This window comes from Pieris napi, chromosome 6, assembly GCF_905475465.1.
Source record: "Pieris napi chromosome 6, ilPieNapi1.2, whole genome shotgun sequence".
Lineage (NCBI taxonomy): Eukaryota > Metazoa > Arthropoda > Insecta > Lepidoptera > Pieridae > Pieris > Pieris napi.
Genome location: NC_062239.1, coordinates 12928082 through 12948203, shown reverse-complemented (window position 1 = coordinate 12948203; position 20122 = coordinate 12928082). Strand labels below are relative to the sequence as shown.

General features: G+C 32.0%; 2 protein-coding genes across 2 annotated transcripts; both read right to left on the bottom strand.

Moving 5' to 3' along the window:
* Positions 1-3420: 3420 nt before the first annotated feature.
* LOC125050552 lies at positions 3421-5516 on the bottom strand. The gene is made up of 4 exons (XM_047650475.1): positions 5307-5516; positions 4157-4305; positions 3804-3949; positions 3421-3556 (listed from the first exon to the last, which is right to left on the bottom strand). The coding sequence occupies exons 1-4, from the start codon at positions 5393-5395 to the stop codon at positions 3479-3481; spliced, it is 462 nt and encodes a 153-aa protein (XP_047506431.1). The 5' UTR covers positions 5396-5516; the 3' UTR covers positions 3421-3478.
* A 2892-nt stretch (positions 5517-8408) lies between these two features.
* LOC125050473 (isoleucine--tRNA ligase, mitochondrial) lies at positions 8409-20015 on the bottom strand. The gene is made up of 13 exons (XM_047650358.1): positions 19725-20015; positions 19516-19638; positions 19100-19309; positions 18638-18798; positions 17826-17939; positions 17303-17502; positions 16202-16368; positions 15572-15805; positions 14676-14842; positions 13578-13710; positions 10802-10956; positions 10278-10412; positions 8409-9477 (listed from the first exon to the last, which is right to left on the bottom strand). Exons 1-13 carry the CDS (start codon positions 19917-19919, stop codon positions 8625-8627), a joined length of 2847 nt encoding a protein of 948 aa, XP_047506314.1. The 5' UTR covers positions 19920-20015; the 3' UTR covers positions 8409-8624.
* Between the last annotated feature and the right edge of the window lie 107 nt (positions 20016-20122).

Here is a 20122-nt window from a genome sequence, read left to right as displayed (position 1 = left end):
ATTAATTTCAATATTCCGGGGTTTTACGTATCGAATATTATTGAGACACAAATTTCTAGACAAAATATTCTTTAAGTATTTCAATGTAAGTATAAATAACTTAAAATAATATTTTAAATTAACATTACTAGAGCATTTTAATAATCACTTAATATTGGTATTTTAAGCACAATGTTAAAATTGAATTCACAATAAAGCACCTTCAGAAAATAGATTATATTTAGATAGATTCGAATTCATTGTCATGCATAGAAAATATAACATTTGTATAGAATTTAACGTCTTAAACATAGTTTTATTACCAAATAGTATTATGATAACATTTTAATATTGTATTCGTTCGAGATAAATTCCAGATCATAAATTTACAAAAACACAAACTTTGTAAGAGTTCAGTATAAACAAATGAAAGCGTGCAAGTCTTTAATCGACAACTGTGTCAACTTCAATGGCTGACTTACTGAAAATAAGAAAAATATTTTTCATTGGAGCAGACGTAAATTTATTTAACAATAATTCAAATAATTAAGTTCTCATTTAGAATTCCTAAATAGAAAATTGTGGAATGCCTCGGACGAAGCTTTTACCCGTGAGGGATCCATATAATTACAATATTATTATTAAGTTCTGCATAATATTAATTCCTATACAATTATTTTTATAAAATTCAAATAGCGAAGTACCCTTAATATTAGCAGCATTAATTTTATACACACATTTTTGATTTTATGATATATTAATTATAATTATATTAAATACATTTACATCTGCTTCGAAAAAATGAATATAGAATATATATATTTATCGTTTGTACTTGAATACATACAATATTGTTTGAATTTTGGATCCTGTGTTTAGTTTATGGTAGGGGAGCCCACGATGCTAAATGGGGATTTACTCGAGCGTCGTAGAGACCTATTGGGATGCAAAGCTTAGATAAAAAGAAGAAAAAAATGTTATATGATAAATTCCTTTTCATCGGTGGGGGAAGCAGCTATAGATAGTTAAATATGTAAAAAAAAACTGTTGCATGGACATCCTCGAGCGCGTCAGATATTGATAGCATCTATGCCCTACGTATTTTTAATAATGTACGTATGTTAATCTGATCGTTTGCATGATGCGGGTGGTTGTATTTAAGGGTTGAAAATTAAAAAAAAAAAATTTTTATCGAGCGCGTCAGATTTTCTAAGGGAGTGTTAAGTGCACCAAAAAAAAGCTCTCATTCACTAATCTGACGATTTCGATGGGACGCAAACCCACAGCCATTTTCTTAATTTGCAAATAAAAATCGCAATTTTGAAATACTCAAGCGCGTCAGATTAAGATATATGTGGTTCATCTTTATGTTCTAAACGTACTGTCTCATAATCTGACGATTATCTAGAGGGATTCGCCTGATCTGACAAAAAAAAAATAGAAAAACGGTTCACCTAAAGGGCCATCCCTGCAACTTCCCGCTAATTCCATTCCTGGGCGCTTAAAATTGATATTTTGAGCTCGCTGAGTTCAAAGAAATAACATTTCTATGCATTTGAGCTCTCCCAGCTCGAAAGTCTGACAGAAGTTTCATAGAACACTATTTTTGGAATTTTCAAACCGCAATAACTTTTGAATGGAACAAGCAATTTTCACGCGGTTGGCGGCATTCGACGCAGTTTTATCATCCTCATAAATAATTTTGCAATTTTAATTGATCGAACCACAAATTTCGGAGTAATCCCGAAAAAACACTTTTTCGGGTTTCTTTCGTGTACGATATCTCTCGAACGAATCAACCGCTTTTGACCAGCTTGGTGGCGATCGACGTGGTTTTTCAAGCTCAAAGGCGGATTAGTTTTTGAAATTGATCGATAAAGAAACCAGTTTAAAAATAAATATTTCTTATTTTTTTAAGATTTTTCAAAATTTCTCAAAATCTATCGGTCCGAATCGGTTCAAATTCACAGGAAATGTAATTTTGAGGGAAATATTTAGAACGCCGTTTAGTAGATTCCGATCGGTTTAAGGAAATGTAGGCATCACGCAGCTGCACGCATTTAACTTTATCGACGAATTTTTGTTATTTCGGCTTGCGGAAATCGTCAGATTATATATTTTTCATTATTCTTGAATTATTTCCTTCAAAATAAAAAAAAAATTAGCTACGCTCGAGAATGTCGAGATGACGTTTTTTTTTTACAACTTTGTTGCCCTCCCCTTTTTTTCCGTCACTCTCAAATTGTCAGATTAGTGGAATATACACTTTTTAGGATGTAATTAACTCACCCTACCTTAATCTGACGCGCTCGGGAATTTCTGATGGTCAATTTTTTTTTACTAAACTGATCCTGTCTCCTTCACGTGCGGCCTTATATATGGGCCTCATATTTTGTGGAGGTACTTAACCAGGTACAAGGTATCCCCCTATATATTAATCTGCCGCGCTTTAGTAAATCCCGAAATCCCCTCTTGGGCTCCCCTACCATTATGTATAAGTCGTTGGAGAATGCTAATCTAAACAAAAATATACATTTTATAGATATTCGTGTTTTAAATTTGATGTTAACAACGAATTATTATTATACTGATCAAAATTCCCGTGGTGGTCTGCCGAAGCAACAAATATCTTCGAGAAACCTAAACGTTGCTGTGGTGTAGTCTGTGGATAGCCGCATCCACAGATAAGCCGCAGACCGAACTGTAACTCGGACACAATTTAAATAAAACTCCACGGAAATGTGAATTTATTATGTAATTTACTTAACTTTTGCTTTACAGCCATCGTAATCTTTATTAATTTTATAAAATATTTCCGTTTATTAAAAAGTTTATTAAATATAAAAAAAAGTGTGTTCACCACTAGTCTCATTTTTCTAAATTTCTTACAATTTGTATATGTATTTCATGTTAATAAGAACATGATGTATCCGATTTTTGCCTGTATGATACAATCAATATTTGCAGGTTAATAAATATATTTTTAAACCTTTTCCTAATCATAAAGCGCGTTTTATTAGTTTCAGAAACATATTTCAGAAAAAATACCTTTTGTATTACTTATATATGATTTTATATAAAATGCAACATTGTTAAAGATAAAATGGAATTGTTATGTTTTAAATATTAGCCTCTGTTGAGATTTTCCTACTTATGAGATGTATTTAGTATGTATATACGCTGTATATTAATAAAGTTTTCAAGAATATGACTCATTATTTCTTTCGCACCTTCGCCCACGTGGATTTTGTGTTCTTCGACAATTTGCAACCTCTTCAAGAATAATATTCGTTACGTTATAAGTAAATTTACATATAACCCCTATAAACAAACACGTAAACCGGAACGTTAAGTTCTGAGCCTTCTTACAAACAAGCGGTCAGAGGACTTAATTTTATATTATAGCTATATCTCTAACCGTATTTTAGTAAAACAAATTGATTACTATTTCACTAACTTTATTTCAAGAAATTTGTCACATTGGCACAGAATTCTGAAATTAATAAGACTGCTTTCTTAGTAAACGTTTCGTCCGTCGCTTTTTCGTGCTGCTTGTAGACTTTTGTGGCTGCAGATTCTAGGATAAATAATAATTCTAAAGATGTCTACTACACACACAAAAGTAATCACTTTATGAAAAGACGTTATATTTATTAAGTGTTACCATCGGTAATTGACATTTGCTATACCAGTTGAGTAGCGGCCGTAAAAATGTATCCCAAATTCTGGGAAATTTCGCAAGCAAAGAAAATACCTCATAGCTGGCAACCCATGTGCTACTACGATGAAACTTTGTAGTAAAGACTTAAAAGTTATAAACTCACACTTATATTTTTTCTAACGACTATTGCGACGCCGCCACCGCGTCCAGGCTTTGACCCGGCAGGTCGAGGAACTCGCCCCACGAGACATCGATCACGGCAAGAGAAGACTCGACTTGATGCACTCTCTTCGTCATCTGATGCCGTAGCTGTCAAATGATACCGCTAGTTTTAGTTATAATCATAATAATTAATTTCAAGGCATACTTTAAAACACATTATAAGCCTCCAATTATAATAAAGTCCCGGGGTCGATTCCATACGAATAAATAATTGTTTAGAGTAGAGAAGAAATAAGAATCAGACAGAGTTACTCGTAAAGACACAACACATAAATTGAAGTAATTCAAACTTACATTCATGTTCTGTGTGCTTCAAAATACCGCGTAGTTTATGTGCGATTCCTTGGTTACTTTTACTTTTATACTCTGTCTCATCCGGTTCCGACTTGCTGTGTAGTTTGCATTTCTTTTTGCGTAAACTTCCGCCGCTGTATTTGAGTATTCTGTACCAAAATATGTATATGAATACAAAACTTCGTAACGGAAAATATATATGGCGATACACCATGTGCCAGAGTTAACTTTTATCTCTTCATAAGGTAACCTACCTATTGATATACGACGAACTGTCTTCAATTTATTAAGGAATCTCCTATTTGAGTATTTATCTTCTGCCTCTTATATATATTAATTACTTATATAATATATTAAGTATGTTAACGCACAACGGACCAATAAGGAGTCTAATAATTGCGGAAAATGAGTCCTACAACCCTAATATGTTAAGTATGACTCATTAACCCTAATATTAGGTTTTACATTTTTATGGATACTATTTATTATTATTATTAGATTTTAGTTTAGTTTAGTTTTAGTTGGTATATTTCTAGTGTTCATGTAATTGACATGTTTTTTTGATGCACTTCTTGTACTTTACCCTCAGTAGGTTTTTTTTTCTTTTTCCATGCTAGGGTTGCCTGGAAGAAATCGCTTGTTAGCGATAACGCCACTCGTTGCATAATAACTTATGTAAACTGTTTTTTATATGTATTTAAACATATAAAGTGTAATAAAATGGAAATATCGTAAAATAAAACGATCTTCATCGTCATAGTATGTTGAAACTACTAACCTTCGAAGCAAATACAAAAGGTGTGAGGCTTACCAAGGCACAGACAAAAAAAAACACCCTTTGCTACTCTTCTTTTTAAATACACTCTTCTCAAAGCCACAGTCAGCATCGGAATACTTAGCATTGATAAATCGAACCACTTTCAGTTTCGCGGTCATTTGGAGTGAAAGGCGAAATTAGACAGTACTTCTTTCCAGGCCATAGCTTGTAACAGTATAAAGCGCAAATTCGGCCCCACATGATTAGTACTTATCTGACCTCTGGCGAGTAGCTCCCTAGTACTTTGTTACCCCAATCAGGGTTATGGGTCTTCGTATAAACAGTATCAATATTACAAAATGATTAATAAAGCAGTTCAAATTAGATACTAACGATGATCTTTTCTTCTTCTTGACATTATCAGCTGAACTGGAAGTGTCTTCAGTTTCATCAGATTCTGTGTAATATGGCAGTTTTCCCATTTTTTGAAACCGGAGCAATTTGAAGTTTTATTTTTAATATTGTAATAGCATTGCTGGGTGAAAGATTTCGTAATTCGTTTATTATTTAGTCCATGTTTTTTATGGTAGTGAAAGTAGTGTGATGTTATGTCAAATGTATATTTTTTTTTTGAAACAACAACGATTGTAGATAAAGGCGATTATAACCTCTTTTAGTTATGATTTACGGCAATATAATATTAAATTTACGGAAAATCGATGAATTTTTTTAAATTCCTTACTAAAGATTATTATAATATAAAGTAAAAATTTGCGTAATTTTTACGCGTTCATTTTTCACTCGATTTTTATTGAATTTCACCCGTAGGAACAGATCTATATAAAATATTATTTCAAGATTTAGGTCAAGCAAAATATCATATACCCCATGCACAACATAGGGTCTCTATGTGCTTGGATTTAATGTGAAATTAAGTTTAACATTTAGACATCTATAAACCGGAAATGTACTTAACAAGGTAATTCAAAGCCATTTTACAAACAGGCACCAGGTGGTAAGTTAGACAAGTTAGAGTTTAGACCGTAGCCACTGAGACCAGACAAGCTGTGGTAGGGTTATCACACGTAAGAAATTAATCGATATTGATTTTACAAACGCGAAATTCACCTAATTTTTAATGTCTATTTCGGACTTAAGATAAAGGTTCCTGGATCTGGGCGATGCTTCAACTGATTTACTTTATTTTACTACGTAAAAAAGTCGGTGGCGCTACAACCTCTTTAGGTCTGATAATCGAACCTACGACCTCAGGGAAGAGAGTCGTACGCTGAAGCCACTAGACCAACACTGCTCAACGCTACTACGTACCTAAACAATAATAAAAATTAAAATGCTACAGAAAGTACCGGCTCCTAAATATTATCTATTACTATAAATTTCAGGTTCTAAATTGAAAAATGAATCAATTTTATGCGTGCTGTTCCTGACTCTGTCAATAGAGACAGTATTTTTATTTATATATCAGGGGGCAATCGGGCAGGAGGCTCATCTCACCTCAGTGATACCACCGGCCATGAACACTCATATTGCCAGCCTTTTAAGAATTGGTACGCTCTTTTCTTGAAGGACCCTAAGTCGAATTGGTTCGTAAATACTTCGGCTGGTTCCACATAGTGGTGGTGCGTGGCAAAAACTGTCCGTTGAGGAAAGACGGACGTCGAGGTGATACAGAAGGATTTATTACTATTATTATTTATTTGGGTATTTAGTATTTAGTAATGTAAACAAAATATTAACCAACCACAAAGATTCTTCGTAGAAATCTACTGTGTACTACTTAAATTGTAATAAACTACTACAAATTAAGTATAATAATAACAAAATCTTATTGTACTGTTCTCTCAGTAATTTTACTGGAAAATAGTAGAAAGTATTTTATATTTGTCATTTATTTTATGACACCCCTACGGACTACGTGACAAAGACTTAGTAATTGAATTAAAACCATTTCAGCAATGTTTAGGAAAGTCGTGTTTACACAACTTGCCTTCGTATTTGGCATAGAAATTCTTCACATAAAACTTAAAACCTACGTGCACTCTTTATTTGTTTCTAGTGTTCACGATCCTTCAAGATTCTAAATTTAAAAATAATCATTTGTAAATATACAAAACATTAAAGTATGACACTGGTACCTCGTTATATTTGTTTAGCATTCAGCAATAATGGTTTTCCAACGACATATTGTTTTTACTTCTACCCACAAACATTAACATTTTTCTCGTGTACTTTTTTTTAATGCGTCTTCACTGAGACATCATGAAACATTACGATCCAGCCTAACTTAAGACTAATAAGTAATTTAAGTCTAACCTAATTTCCTAATAAGGACATTTAACCTAAGTGTCTAATAACACTACTTACGATACTCTTTTTCTGTGTTATATTTTTTCATTTACCACTGTGTAGCAATTACGACTAACGAGTACTAAACTACTGTACTGTGAGGTGAATCAAATTCTTACTGAAAAATAATGACTTTCTGAAATCTTTAAAAGAAAAATGTTACAAAATTCCTTCACGAATAAATCTTTTCCTAAGTTTAAAAATTCTTCTCAAACCAAACAATATTCCATACACGAAATACTTCTCTCAATTTATTCGCATTCGCTGCGAGTTATATAAAAATAGTTCTTAAGGCATTCTCATTTTGCTGGAATCTTTAATAGAGTTGCGCGCGTAATAACTACTGCACACGGGGATTATGTACCCAAGTGCCGTTATACCGGGAAAGAATTCCAATGGAATTTTATAATTTAATACAGCTTTCATCTTTTAACCTTACATTGCAACGGATTTTTCAACACGCCCAATTAATACTAGCTCATCGGTAAATAACATAGAATCGTCACAACTAAAATCCGAAGGTGGATGTGGCATGTGTCAAGCACAGAATGCTCATATCACCATGCCTAAAAGATAAAAGAAAATTGATCAAGAAAACTGATAGATACCTTATGAGATGGTATGCAATCTCTTTAGCGTAGAACCTGCAGCCTTGGTTAATTGGTTTCGTTAAGTCTTATTAAGTACATTCTGCCTCTCTCCCTTTTCAGTCATACAAAATTCCCGCCATAACCTTTTGGTCTGATCCTAAGATTTCTTTGTTTCGAGATCATTTATATTTCTTATAGGTGATCAGATGTATTCTTTGTAAATTAAGTGTGTTGTGATAAATTCTTTGTAATTAGTTTTTGTCAGTTTAATATAGTATTATTAACCAAGACACCAAAACAAATTTCGAAATAATTGAAATTATTCGAAACTATAGGCTGGGGAATTTCAAGTGATAGGTACATTATATTTTAAATAAAACACTCTTTTAATTTGATATTTTATTTCTTGTACTACAAAGTATAACTCTAATATCACACAATACTTGATACACATATATTTATACATAATTTCATTTAAAACACAATCAGTTTCGCAATTTATAAAACTAAGACTACGAATATATAAAATTTGATTTTTTGTTCATTTGTAATGGATAAACTTTTAAGCTACTGTAGCAGTTTTGATAACTCTTTCAAATATATAAAGATATCAGCAAGTAAAAAGCTTTAAAGCAAATCTAACTAAAGTTTTTTTACTTTAGATATTTATCCATCGATTCATCTATCAAGGAAGGCTATGAACAACATCGTTCACTGATAAACGCGGGTGAAACCACAGAGCACAGCTAGAAGTTTATAATAACGTCAACGCTTTCTCGCATCTTACACATTTATCAGTATTATCTATAACATTAAACTTCCTACACCGCAAACACTGACCATTATTAGACATAGACAATGCGAATTCACTTTTCCCGCCATTTTTATTCTCTTCCAATTGAATACTAGCTAACTCTAATATTTCACACAAAACGCTATCGTTTATGCCATCATTTTCATTTAATTCATTTAGTTTTTGATATAAATTAGTATCAACTTTTAAATTTAAATCAAACTTTTTCAAATTCTCGTTTTTTATTCGGACACAGATTTCCCTTTTCAAATTCAAAATGTCATCCATCAATGACACTTCGATGCTATTAGGCGGCAAAAGTGACAAATCTTGGGTGAAATGAAATGGCGTTTGACATAAAGGATGGTGTTGCCATGCCTCTTCAACTAAGTGCGGGAGGATCGGACCTAATGTTTTACACAGTGTTGCCATAATAGTATGTATTACTAATTGCGCTGAAACTCTTTCTTTGGAACTTTTTGATGAACAATATAATCTATCTTTAACACAATGGCAATACAGCGCTGAGACTTTATTGCTAATAAAATATAATATCGATTGAGCAACATGATTATATCTAAAATTATTATAATGTTCGTTTGTTTGGTTCAAAAATTCGTGGCACTCATTGACCATGAATTGATCAAAGAAGTTTAAATTTGTCTTAATATCTATGTTCTCTATGTCATTTATTACTCCAAGGAGGTACTTCATAATGTTTCGTATTCTAATAACCTCTGCTTGACAGTCGTCAAGAAGCTTCTTGCTTACAACGATTTGGGAATGTTGAGTTCCGTGACTGACAACCCACCAACTGAAAAAAATAGTCCAATCAAAATATTACTTATTTAGATTTTTAATAATAATACTTTACATTGTCATTGTGTCCGGGGACTTTTTCACTCTATGAAATTTAAAAAATATATATATACACACATATACAGGATGGCCAAAAAGTCGTGGATCAAACGCAAATAGGGGATAGATGAGGTCATCAGCGGCAAAAAATTGTTCTACGGGAGGTATCTAAGGTATATATACAATTATTATTTCACAATCGTTGTTTGTAATTCTTCCTAGAAAGATATTAGACCGACTCATGGCCATGTGTAATACCTTTTCAGAATCCATATTAAATGCGCCGAAACTTGTAATATAGGGTCACTTTTCGGTAGAGTAATTTTTTTTCACAGTGGGGTCCGAAATAAACAAAAAGTTATGATTTGAAAAAATGTTATATCGTATAACTTAATATTATCTTCAATACACTCAATAAACAACTATAAATAGTATGTCTAACGCAAGAACTCATCAGTACCAATCTAGTGAATAATATGAAAAAGATACATGTAGATTTTTTCTAATTTTAATAAGTATTAGTAAAAAAAAGTCAATTTTCAAATAAATTATAAAAACCAAAATAAATCATAACTCTGCAGGGGTTGACCTTAGAGACCTCTCGTAGAACAATTTTTTGCCGCTGATGACCTCATCTGTCCCCTATTTGCGTTTGATCCACGACTTTTTGGCCACCCTGTATATCATTACCATATATGATTAATAAAATTGAGCGTTACCACACAGTCAAACACAATTAAATAAACAAATACATACCGCAAAGTATCAATTCCATACGCTGGATGCTTTTTGTCCCCCTGTATGATTGTTACTGGATCTATGACGTTTCCTATGGACTTTGACATTTTACGTTTCTTCTCGTCCACTACGAATCCGTGAACGAAAATCGACCTTAAATTTGATGTTTAATTTCAGGATAGAAGCATTTTATTTTTCATTTTTCAACGAGTTGAAGAATCTTTCGCAGCAATTTGCCTATTGGCTTCAGTGTGCGACTCTCATCCCTGAGGTCGTAGGTTCGATCCCCGGCTGTGGTCCACCTTTCTTTCTTTGTGCGCATTTAACATTCGCTCGAACGGTGAAGGAAACATCGTGAGGAAATGTTGCTTTAGACCCAAAAAGTCAAGCGTATGTCAAGCACAGGAGACTGATCACCTACTTGCCTATTAGATTGACGAATCATGAACCAGATACAGAAATCTGAGGCTGTAGTGCCACAGATTTTTTTTTATGACATGTAATTACTTTATTTTAATATCACTACAGTTCTTAATACTCACTCATAAGGAGCATCATTATTCAGAGCAATAGAAGTCAGCAGCGACGCCTGGAACCAGCCAGTCAGCTGATCCACCCCTTCCGAGTAGACCTTGGACTTGCGACCTTCCAACGTTTGCCAGGATAGACCAGAATCCAGCCAGATGTCCATAATATCCTGGAATTATAACAGTTACATAAATACCTTCTGAATTCCGAGTCAAATATGATCAGTTTAACTTGTTACAAAAAAATCATTAATCATCAAACTCAATGCTAGAGGATTCGCAAGTGTGTTGCCGGCCTGTATATAATTATTATATAAAACTAGCTGGCCTGGCGAACATCGTACCGCCTAACAGTCGATTCTTTATTTGTTTAAAATACTTATTCTGCTATTCGGGACACCGGTCTAGCTAGTAAGATAAAAAAAAGAAAATTGGTAAGACATATGTCAAAAAATAAAAATTTGCCTTCCCGAAACACCTCCACTAACACTTGAACTTTATGCTATGGTATTAAAGTTCAAATTGACTTTTAAGTATTATTACGAATATTTTGTATGGGAATATAGAAAAGTGTTGTTTTTAGACTTTTTCACTCAATTTTTTGAAGTTATACTTCTTTAGGCGCGTTATGAAAATTTGATGAGAGTGAAATTTTACGATGCGCGCGCACCTATGACACAAAATTCGGAGTGTGATTATAGCGTGCGCAATCTACAAAAGAAATAGAATATAAGCTAACTTCACGCATATTCTATTTCTTAGCTTAGCAGCTTAACAAGAATTTTGAATATCCATGACAATTGACATCTGACATTGACATTTACCTTTTAAACAAATATAGGAGTTTGAATTATTGTTTAAAATAAAAGATTATCTATGTATCTAGTTATTTTCATTATACAAGTGCGAATTTTATATGTGCGTCTGAATTATAATCAGAAGTGATTTAAATTTAATATCTAAATCAAAACTAATTAATATGATAAAATATTTGTGAAAAAACTGTGCCAACCTTTTTGAGTGCTTCAATACAATTGAGGTTAACTATCCGTAGGTATTATCGAGTATTATTGTTGATTAAAACTGAAACATGAACCATTATTCATTGCTTATGTTTATTGCGTTTGTTACAGCAACGTTTTAGAAATATTCTATATTTCAATAATTGAGAACAAAGATTTAAGCACGAATACTAATAAGGAGAAAATGAAGGCTTGGAGCGATATAACAGAGAAGTAAACATTTTAATAAGTACCTGCATCTCAAAAAAATGACCACATTATTTAATCAAAACATGTAATTTTTCAGATTTAATCTAGCAAATATAAGGACAAGAGACAAAAAACAATTGATGAATCAGTGGAAGTGCACTAAATTGAATACAAAAAAAGAGTTGTCATCTTATCGCCGTGAAACATCTAAAACTGGAGGTGGAACAAAGCCACCATCACCTTCTCGAGACACAATGGATATGGCAGAGATGATACCGCAACGGTTTGAAGTAGATTTCAATGAATTTGATTGTGATGGTGTCGAGGTAGGAATGTTAATTATAAATATGATGTATGGTGATGTTCAAGGTTCAACCTTTCAAGCATAGGCATATGCTCACAACAGTACTTTATTCCCCTACAGGTAGTTAGAGATATTGTAATACCTCAAAACATCCATGTTGCACTTGTAGTACCGAAACTCTGTCCAGCCAGAAGTGAGCCCATTCCCACTTATAATGGACAGTGGGTATAATACACCTTAATACCTGAGTGCGAACCACTCACCATGATACTTAAATTAATAGATGTTATTTATATATTTCAGGATATTACAAATAAAATCATTTTGGAAACAATTGATATCCCAAAAGCCAACAATGACAAGGTAATAAATCAGTTTTGACATAACTTGAATACTAAAAAAGCCAAACAAAGGTGTGCACAACAGTGACAACATAACTTAACAATTTCATTATTTTGTAGGATTAAAGAAAGGTTAAAGAAAATCATGTCGAACTGAACAACAAGAATCCCCAAACAACTCCAAAGAAACCTACAAGGAAGACACCGGTATTATATTTAAATTATCTCTATCTCTAAATAGAATAAAAGAAAGTTGCTATCCAGGTCTGTAGCATGTGCTACAAATTATATTATTAACACATTTATATAATTATATTAATATAAATGTGTTAAAAAATTTATAATATGAATTATAAAAAAATTTAAGTTTTGCATGGACAGAGCTTAAATTAATATTCTCTTATTTGTTGCAGAAAGCAAGTAGTAGTTTTAGTTTTGGAGAAGCCTCGTAGATGCACAACCAAGTAATGATTAATTTAAAATTACAAACCGAAATTCTGATGAAGACAGTCACTTAAAAATAAATAGTATAATGAAATAAAAATGTTTTAAAGATAAATAGTGTTTTATTTGTTTAATGTAAGAGAATAATAATAAATATTTATTTAATTAATTTTTCAAATGTAAACTGAACTTTATTGACTTTAATGACTCCTTTTCCAGTCTTTGATTATTTAATTGTAATTAATTATTTGCATGCAATCAAAAACTATTTTTAATAATGCCAAAGAAGTATAACTTCTTACGCGCGTACATAAGTACACGCACCCTTTTTTTTTTTTATTTTTCTCCCTAAGAACCATCTTCCTACTTCAAGGTATATTATAAAAAAAAATCAGACAAATCGGTCAAGCCGTTTTTATGTTATGACGTGACAACGGAAAACGGGTTTCATTTTTATATTATATAAAATTAATTAAGTTATTGTAAGTTACCTTTCCCTTGACAGTTTCTTGTCCACCAGATTGACTCAACACATCTTTTGGAATGAGGTCTTCCACACCACAAGTCCACCACACATCAGCTCCATGTTCCCGTATCAACTGACACAATTTTTCAATCATAGCCCTAAAAATCATTACTTTCTTTTTTAAATTTTCCTTACTTACTTCTTATTTCAGTTGTTTATAATACATATTTTTGAAGTTAAACTACTTTTGACGCGAAAAATGACGATGCGCGCGCACACCGTCACAAAAAACCGACACCCTGAAGTTATCTATAGTCAACATTTTAAGTTTATCCATTGTTAGTGTCGTGTTTCTACAAAAGTAGAATACATTTTTGAAAAGATTTTTATCTTGTTACGCCAAAGAAGTATAACTTCTAACGCGTGTCATAAGAACACACACGATTTTTTTTATTTTATAAGTTAACTAGGCCGATCGTCACATTTGATCCAGTTGCTTTTTATTTCACTTGGGTTATTATATTTTTGCCAGTTTATTTAATAGTTACGCCCCCAATTTTATAATTTCTTGCGTAAGTACGTGTTTGTACGTATTTTGAACCTGAAAATTGTGTGCCTTTCTTCATGTCAAGAATACAGTAGTCCCTATAACGCGGTAAAACCGGACCGCGTTATATACTATGCCCTTACTAAAATGCATTAAACGTAGATTTTAAATACTGCTTGAAGAGATATCTAATATATAAAATTCTCGTTCCGCGGTGTTTGTGGTTAAACTCCTCCGAAACGGCTCGACCGATTCTCATGAAATTTTGTGTGCATATTGGGTATGTCTGAGAATCGGACAACATCTATTTTTATTGGGTATGTTAAGGGTAGTCCACCCCTAAATATATTTTTTTTATTTTCAGATATTTTTTTTCTGTTTTTATTTTTTTATGATACAGCATTAAAAAATACATACAACCCCTAACTTTCACCCCTCTACGATCAACCCCTTATATTTATTAATTATATTTATTATAGTATGTATCATTTATAATCTACATGGCAAAACGACGTTTGCCCGGTAAAATTTTTGCTTTAAGAAAGATGTGTAAAAGTGTTATGTATTTGTACTCACTCATCCACAATAACCTGATCTCCCTTATACAAGACCGGGATAGGAACGCCCCAAGCCCGTTGGCGGGAGATACACCAATACGGCCGCTTCTCTAACTGCGCTTTGAAGCTCTGCCTGCACTGGTCAGCGGAAGATGGGGGTAAGAACTCCACTTTATCTAGAGCTGTCTGCAAGGAAATTATTAAAGATCTTTATTATAAAAACGAATTGCACTTTTTTTAAGTTTAATGTTGTTTATGTTATGTTCATTGTTAATTTCAGTTGTTTTTTTGAAGTTATACTTCTTTTGTCGCGTTAGAGAAAAATGATAGAGTAAATTTTTACAATGCGCGCGCACTTCGTCACAAGAAACCGACACCCTAAAGTTAGCTATAGTCAACATTTTAGTTTTTTGATGCTGTATTTGTACGATATTTAGACAACGTTTCTACAAGTATATTTGTATCATACTTTAGCTATCATAAGCCTCTTGTAACTCACATGTCTACTGAACTCCGACCAATGAACGTGAATTCAATAGTAAATATCAATATGTATAATTTGCATGCTAAAATAAAAAATGTCCATTTCTTGAATTATGTAGAATTAATTTTTTGTGATATTTAAATAAACTTTATTTAACTAGATAACGCGATATAATAAAGCTTTCAATGTATTAAATACCTTTTTTCTAGTGTTAGTGTCGTTTTTTTTCATAAAATTGTTTTAAAGATTTTTATGTTGTAACGCCAAAGTTTAACTTTTAACGCGTGACACACGTTTTTTTTTTTCTAGAATTTAATTATTTGACTAATGTTTTCTGTTTCGTATATTTTGTATATTATCTAAGTGTATTTTTATAATAATGTGTAGCTATAAGATTACTAAAAAATAAATTATTTAACGTAATAACTTACCAACGCCCGTTCTTTGAGAGCAGCTGTATCGATGAACCATTGGTAACTCGCTCTGATAATAACAGGTTTTTTGGTTCTCCAATCCAAAGGATACGAATGGATATACACGCCCTGGTGAAGGATGAATTCTGATAATTTCTCCATAACCACTCTTTGGCCTTCCTTCAGAACTGGTAACCCATCATAATCCGGGCCTAAGTTAGTGTAACATCCATTTTCGTCCACATTACATTCCTGGAACAGTTTGCCGAATTCAACATGTTTCATAGCTTTTCTTTGAATGTATTTGACAAAATATGTTATCTATATATTTTTGTATGCTCTTTCGTCTCTTTCTATCAAATTGTGTTTACGCTGTGACAAAAAGAGACAGGGTCCGTTACTTAAAAAGCCATGACTATTGATAACGTTTGAATAAGGGATAAGTTTCCATGTTTATCTTTTTGCTAAAGTTATTTTGGCGGCTTCGAAAGTATAAAAAACATCTCACAATAAAATTTATATCATTAAAAAAGTCACAATTTTTTGTGTATTTTGATAAATTTAAGGATATATTGTATAATATGAACCGAATTGTAAAAACGATTATTACATAAGCGAATTAAAAATGCAAAGATAAAAAATACTAACAACGTTAAGCTTATTTTTCAACGCAACCAGAAAATCTTCCGGGCCATGCGCGGGCGCAGTGTGAACCAAACCAGTGCCTTTTCCCTTGGTCACATGTTCCGCTTCGAAAAATGGCCGAACCTCGTATGAAAGTGGACTTTTATATGTACAAGTACTAAGATTTTGACCTAGAACAAACAACACAATATCAAGAGGCCCTGACAACCTTAGACCATTTCTTTATAAGCAAGTTAATCAAATCCTCCAAGATTTACATAGTTGTTATTGTTACGCAAAATAATCATGAACTTAATAACTTTAAAAGTCCGGCAACGCACTCGCGAGCACATTTTTTAATTTCAAAGTGGTACATTCAGATTGATTATTGAAGTGAAACTTCTTTAAAAATTTAGTGTAACATTTTTGCGTTACGCGTCACATTTTTCCGTTACGCGCCATCTTTTGAAGTGAAACTTCTTTATCGACGTATGGGAGAAATTTTGTAGCAGGTTACGCGCCATGTTGCTTTTTGAAGTCAAACTTCTTTATCGGCGTTGGAAAAAAATTTACACACATTTGTCACATTTTTCGGTTACGCGCCATCTTTTTCTTGTCCCTACCACCCACGGTTGATACGAAGTGATTCGAAGCCATTAGTAACAAAAATATATAATAACGATAACAATGTAGTAATACTAATAATTCTAATACAATTAATGAAATTCTGTAATAATCTTAGTACTACATAGTAGTACAGTAATAAGTTAAAATGAAATAATTGTATTTGTATTCATGTCTATGATAATAAAAGCCTTTTGTTAAACTTTATCTAATTTAACTTTATTTAAACAATTTCTGTAAAGTTGCATATAGTAGATCATTTTTCGAAAAATAAGGTCATAAAGAAGTTTCACTTCTTACGTGTGTAGTACCTAGTACACGCACACATTTTTTTATAAAAAAAACACTGCACAATCCGCCATATAAAAATAGCCTTACAAATGTCATATTGATAAACATGATGTCGTAATAATAACAGTTAATTATAATTACATATATTCAATTGTATTTGCACTTGCCAAAGTTCAATCCGAAGTTTATGATTAAGTCTCTTATACTTACCATCAAATTCAGAAATAACATCAATCTCAGATCCCAAAACATTCTTTAACTCTTCAATTTGATCTTTGGCTACTAAAAATAGGCCTGGTTTAGTACTTAGTGTGACCGCACAGTACGACATATTAGCACTGTAGGCTATTGCTTTATTTGCCACTAGAGTCCATGGAGTAGTTGTCCATATTAATGCAGATATTGGTTTACTGGAAGAAGATTTATCAGTATCAAATGTGGTTATTATTTGAGGTAATCCCCAGAGGCAAAGGGCAGACACATATCTACATCTGATCATTCTTTTAATTCAAGTAGGTTTCTAAGCCTACACATACAAAATAATAAAAGTTTTACCAGAAATCAATGTTTTATAAGAAAGCTACAGAAAGAACACATACTCAATTTAATAGTTAATTGAATTGTAACTATTGTCTGTGATGGTAAAATTATTAATAAGATTTCCCTTTAGGTTATCTCTCAAAATATCAGGATAATCAGTGACTATTATGTTATCAATGACATATGTACTTACCTATCAATAGCATCTTTAACTGCATCTGGCACGTTTGTCATCTCAAATGCTACATAAACCTCTTGGCTTTTGAAGTTCGGATCATATTCTAACTCGGCTTCTGCTAGAGCTGTTCTAAAACAATTTTAAGAACAGATAAAAAAAAAATCATGTGTCCAATTCACACGTGGTAGAAGTGAAACCTTCAAAAACAAAGTTTTTATAATTAAAATATGTAAATTAGACTTTATCTCTATCTAAATGTAGGATCTTTTCTTTAAAAAAAAATATATTTTAATGTTAAATTTTTATTTATAACTTTAATATCAATCTTTAATTTGGTAAAAACTAAAATAATAAAAGTTTGAAATAAATTCACAAGATCCAACGTGGGAGAAAAGAGATAGGAAGCATTATACAGTATATAAACTTTTAATTAAGTGTAGTACGAAGTTTTCACTTCAAAAAGTTTCTATAACTAATAATTTGTAAATAAAATTGATAAATAATCTAATTTTATAATTAAACTACTTACTCGACTTACTTATTTAATTTTTATCAAATCTGTTTTTTTATTTCAGAAAATGTTCAAATACACACTAATTTAAAGTTTATACACTGTATAATGCCTCCTATCTCACGCCAAATCCTATTAATTTATGTGTCTGTCTCTTTTTCCGTTGAATCCGGTTTGAAATCACAACGATTCTAAAGAAGTTTCACTTCAAAAATGAGGCATTGCGCATATTTTGTATATGTTTCACTAATAATTGACTTTTATAATAATGAACTTTATATATGTATTGTTAACCATAATAGTAAGATTGTATTACCGAGACGATGGTGACCAATATACTGGTTTAAGCGCCCGATAAATTAGGCCTTCTTTATACATCTTAAAGAATTGCCATAATTGATTTTGTACATAGCTTTTGTCTAATGTTAGATAACACTGTTTTTCCCAGTCAGCCATAATACCCCAACTCTCAAAGGCCTAGAAAGAAAAAAAATTGTTAGAATCTTCTAACAGATTTGTAAACAACAATATGCATTATTTTTGCAAATTTATTAGTAACAAGGTAAAATTTATTGTATTAGCAAACTATGTTTCATTCTTATATTACATTTATTATGATAGATTGTTTTATATATTTATTTTAAACAATAAATTTTAAGATTAAGCCTAGCAGACAACCTAGAAGCAACTTCTTATAACAATTTTATACACTAACTAGTTTTAACTAGTAAGAACATCAATTATGAGGTAAACATACATACTGAACTTAACAACATACCTCCTTTTGTTTCTGAACTGTGTCTAATGCAAATGTCCTAGCAATTTGTCTTGTTTGTATTGGGTCAGAGGGCTCACTATTCTTTGAATACTTTTTAGCCTTCTGTAGAGCTTTGAATTCAATTGGTAAGCCATGGCAATCCCAGCCTGGTACATAATGGACTTTATTACCTTGCAGAACTTGACTTCTATTATTTATATCCTTAATTATCTGAAAAAGCATTAATATGTTAAGCTTTTGAAGGATTACTTTGTTTTCTAAACTAAAATTTTAAATCATTTCCGCAATCATTGGCGTAATTTACACAATTACAATTAACTTTTGCTTATTTTTTCCAATAAAAAGGTAGACATTGTTCCTGAATCTCTCTAAAATAGTTTACTATATTTAGAAAAAAAACTTATATTATAGATTACCTTATTTACAGCATGCCCCATATGTAAATCACCATTTGCATAGGGAGGCCCATCGTGGAAAACGAATTCAGGTCCTTTTAAGCACGATCTCTGCCAATTATACAATTCGGCAAACTTTGCATCCTGTAAGTTTCTTGTGTAATGTATAAAGTGTGAAAGCATATCCACAATAAATACCTTCAATACTGACTATAAATAAAAAAAATAACCTTTTGAATGTATTTTTTGTCCAAGGGACTAGATCGTGCGGGAAACTTTGTTTTTGGAAATAAAATTGTATGAGAATATGTTTTTGTTTTGGGTTCTACCGAGCTTTTATTTCTCCTGGACTCTGCATAGGTCCATCTCGACGATAAAGTTACGTACTTAATACAACAATTATTCGCATGTTTTGAAATAAACATTGTTACTACATTAAATTTCAGTTTATAATTATATTTTATTATTTGGATTTTGGATATTGTTAAGTCGCCGCCGAAATTAGGTTATAATCAAAGAGTAATATAACTTTAACTTATAAGTATAGGGATTAGAGGATATATTATTAATAACATACTTGATACTTTACCTATTCTATGGGTTAGACTGAAAAACGTCAGCTGTCACA

Bases quoted from the DNA above. Each gene is read 5' to 3' on its own strand.
- LOC125050552 (XM_047650475.1), bottom strand. From the start codon at position 5,395: ATGGGAAAACTGCCATATTACACAGAATCTGATGAAACTGAAGACACT. The intron at 3,950-4,156 runs GTAAGTTTGAAT...ATCATTTGACAG, and splicing joins GAAGCACACAGAACATGAAT to CTACGGCATCAGATGACGAA. The intron at 3,557-3,803 runs GTGAGTTTATAA...TATTTATCCTAG, and splicing joins TCGTTAGAAAAAATATAAGT to AATCTGCAGCCACAAAAGTC.
- LOC125050473 (XM_047650358.1), bottom strand. From the start codon at position 19,919: ATGTTTATTTCAAAACATGCGAATAATTGTTGTATTAAGTACGTAACT. The intron at 18,799-19,099 runs GTATGTTGTTAA...TTTTCTTTCTAG, and splicing joins CAGTTCAGAAACAAAAGGAG to GCCTTTGAGAGTTGGGGTAT. The intron at 10,413-10,801 runs GTGAGTATTAAG...ATCAAATTTAAG, and splicing joins AATAATGATGCTCCTTATGA to GTCGATTTTCGTTCACGGAT.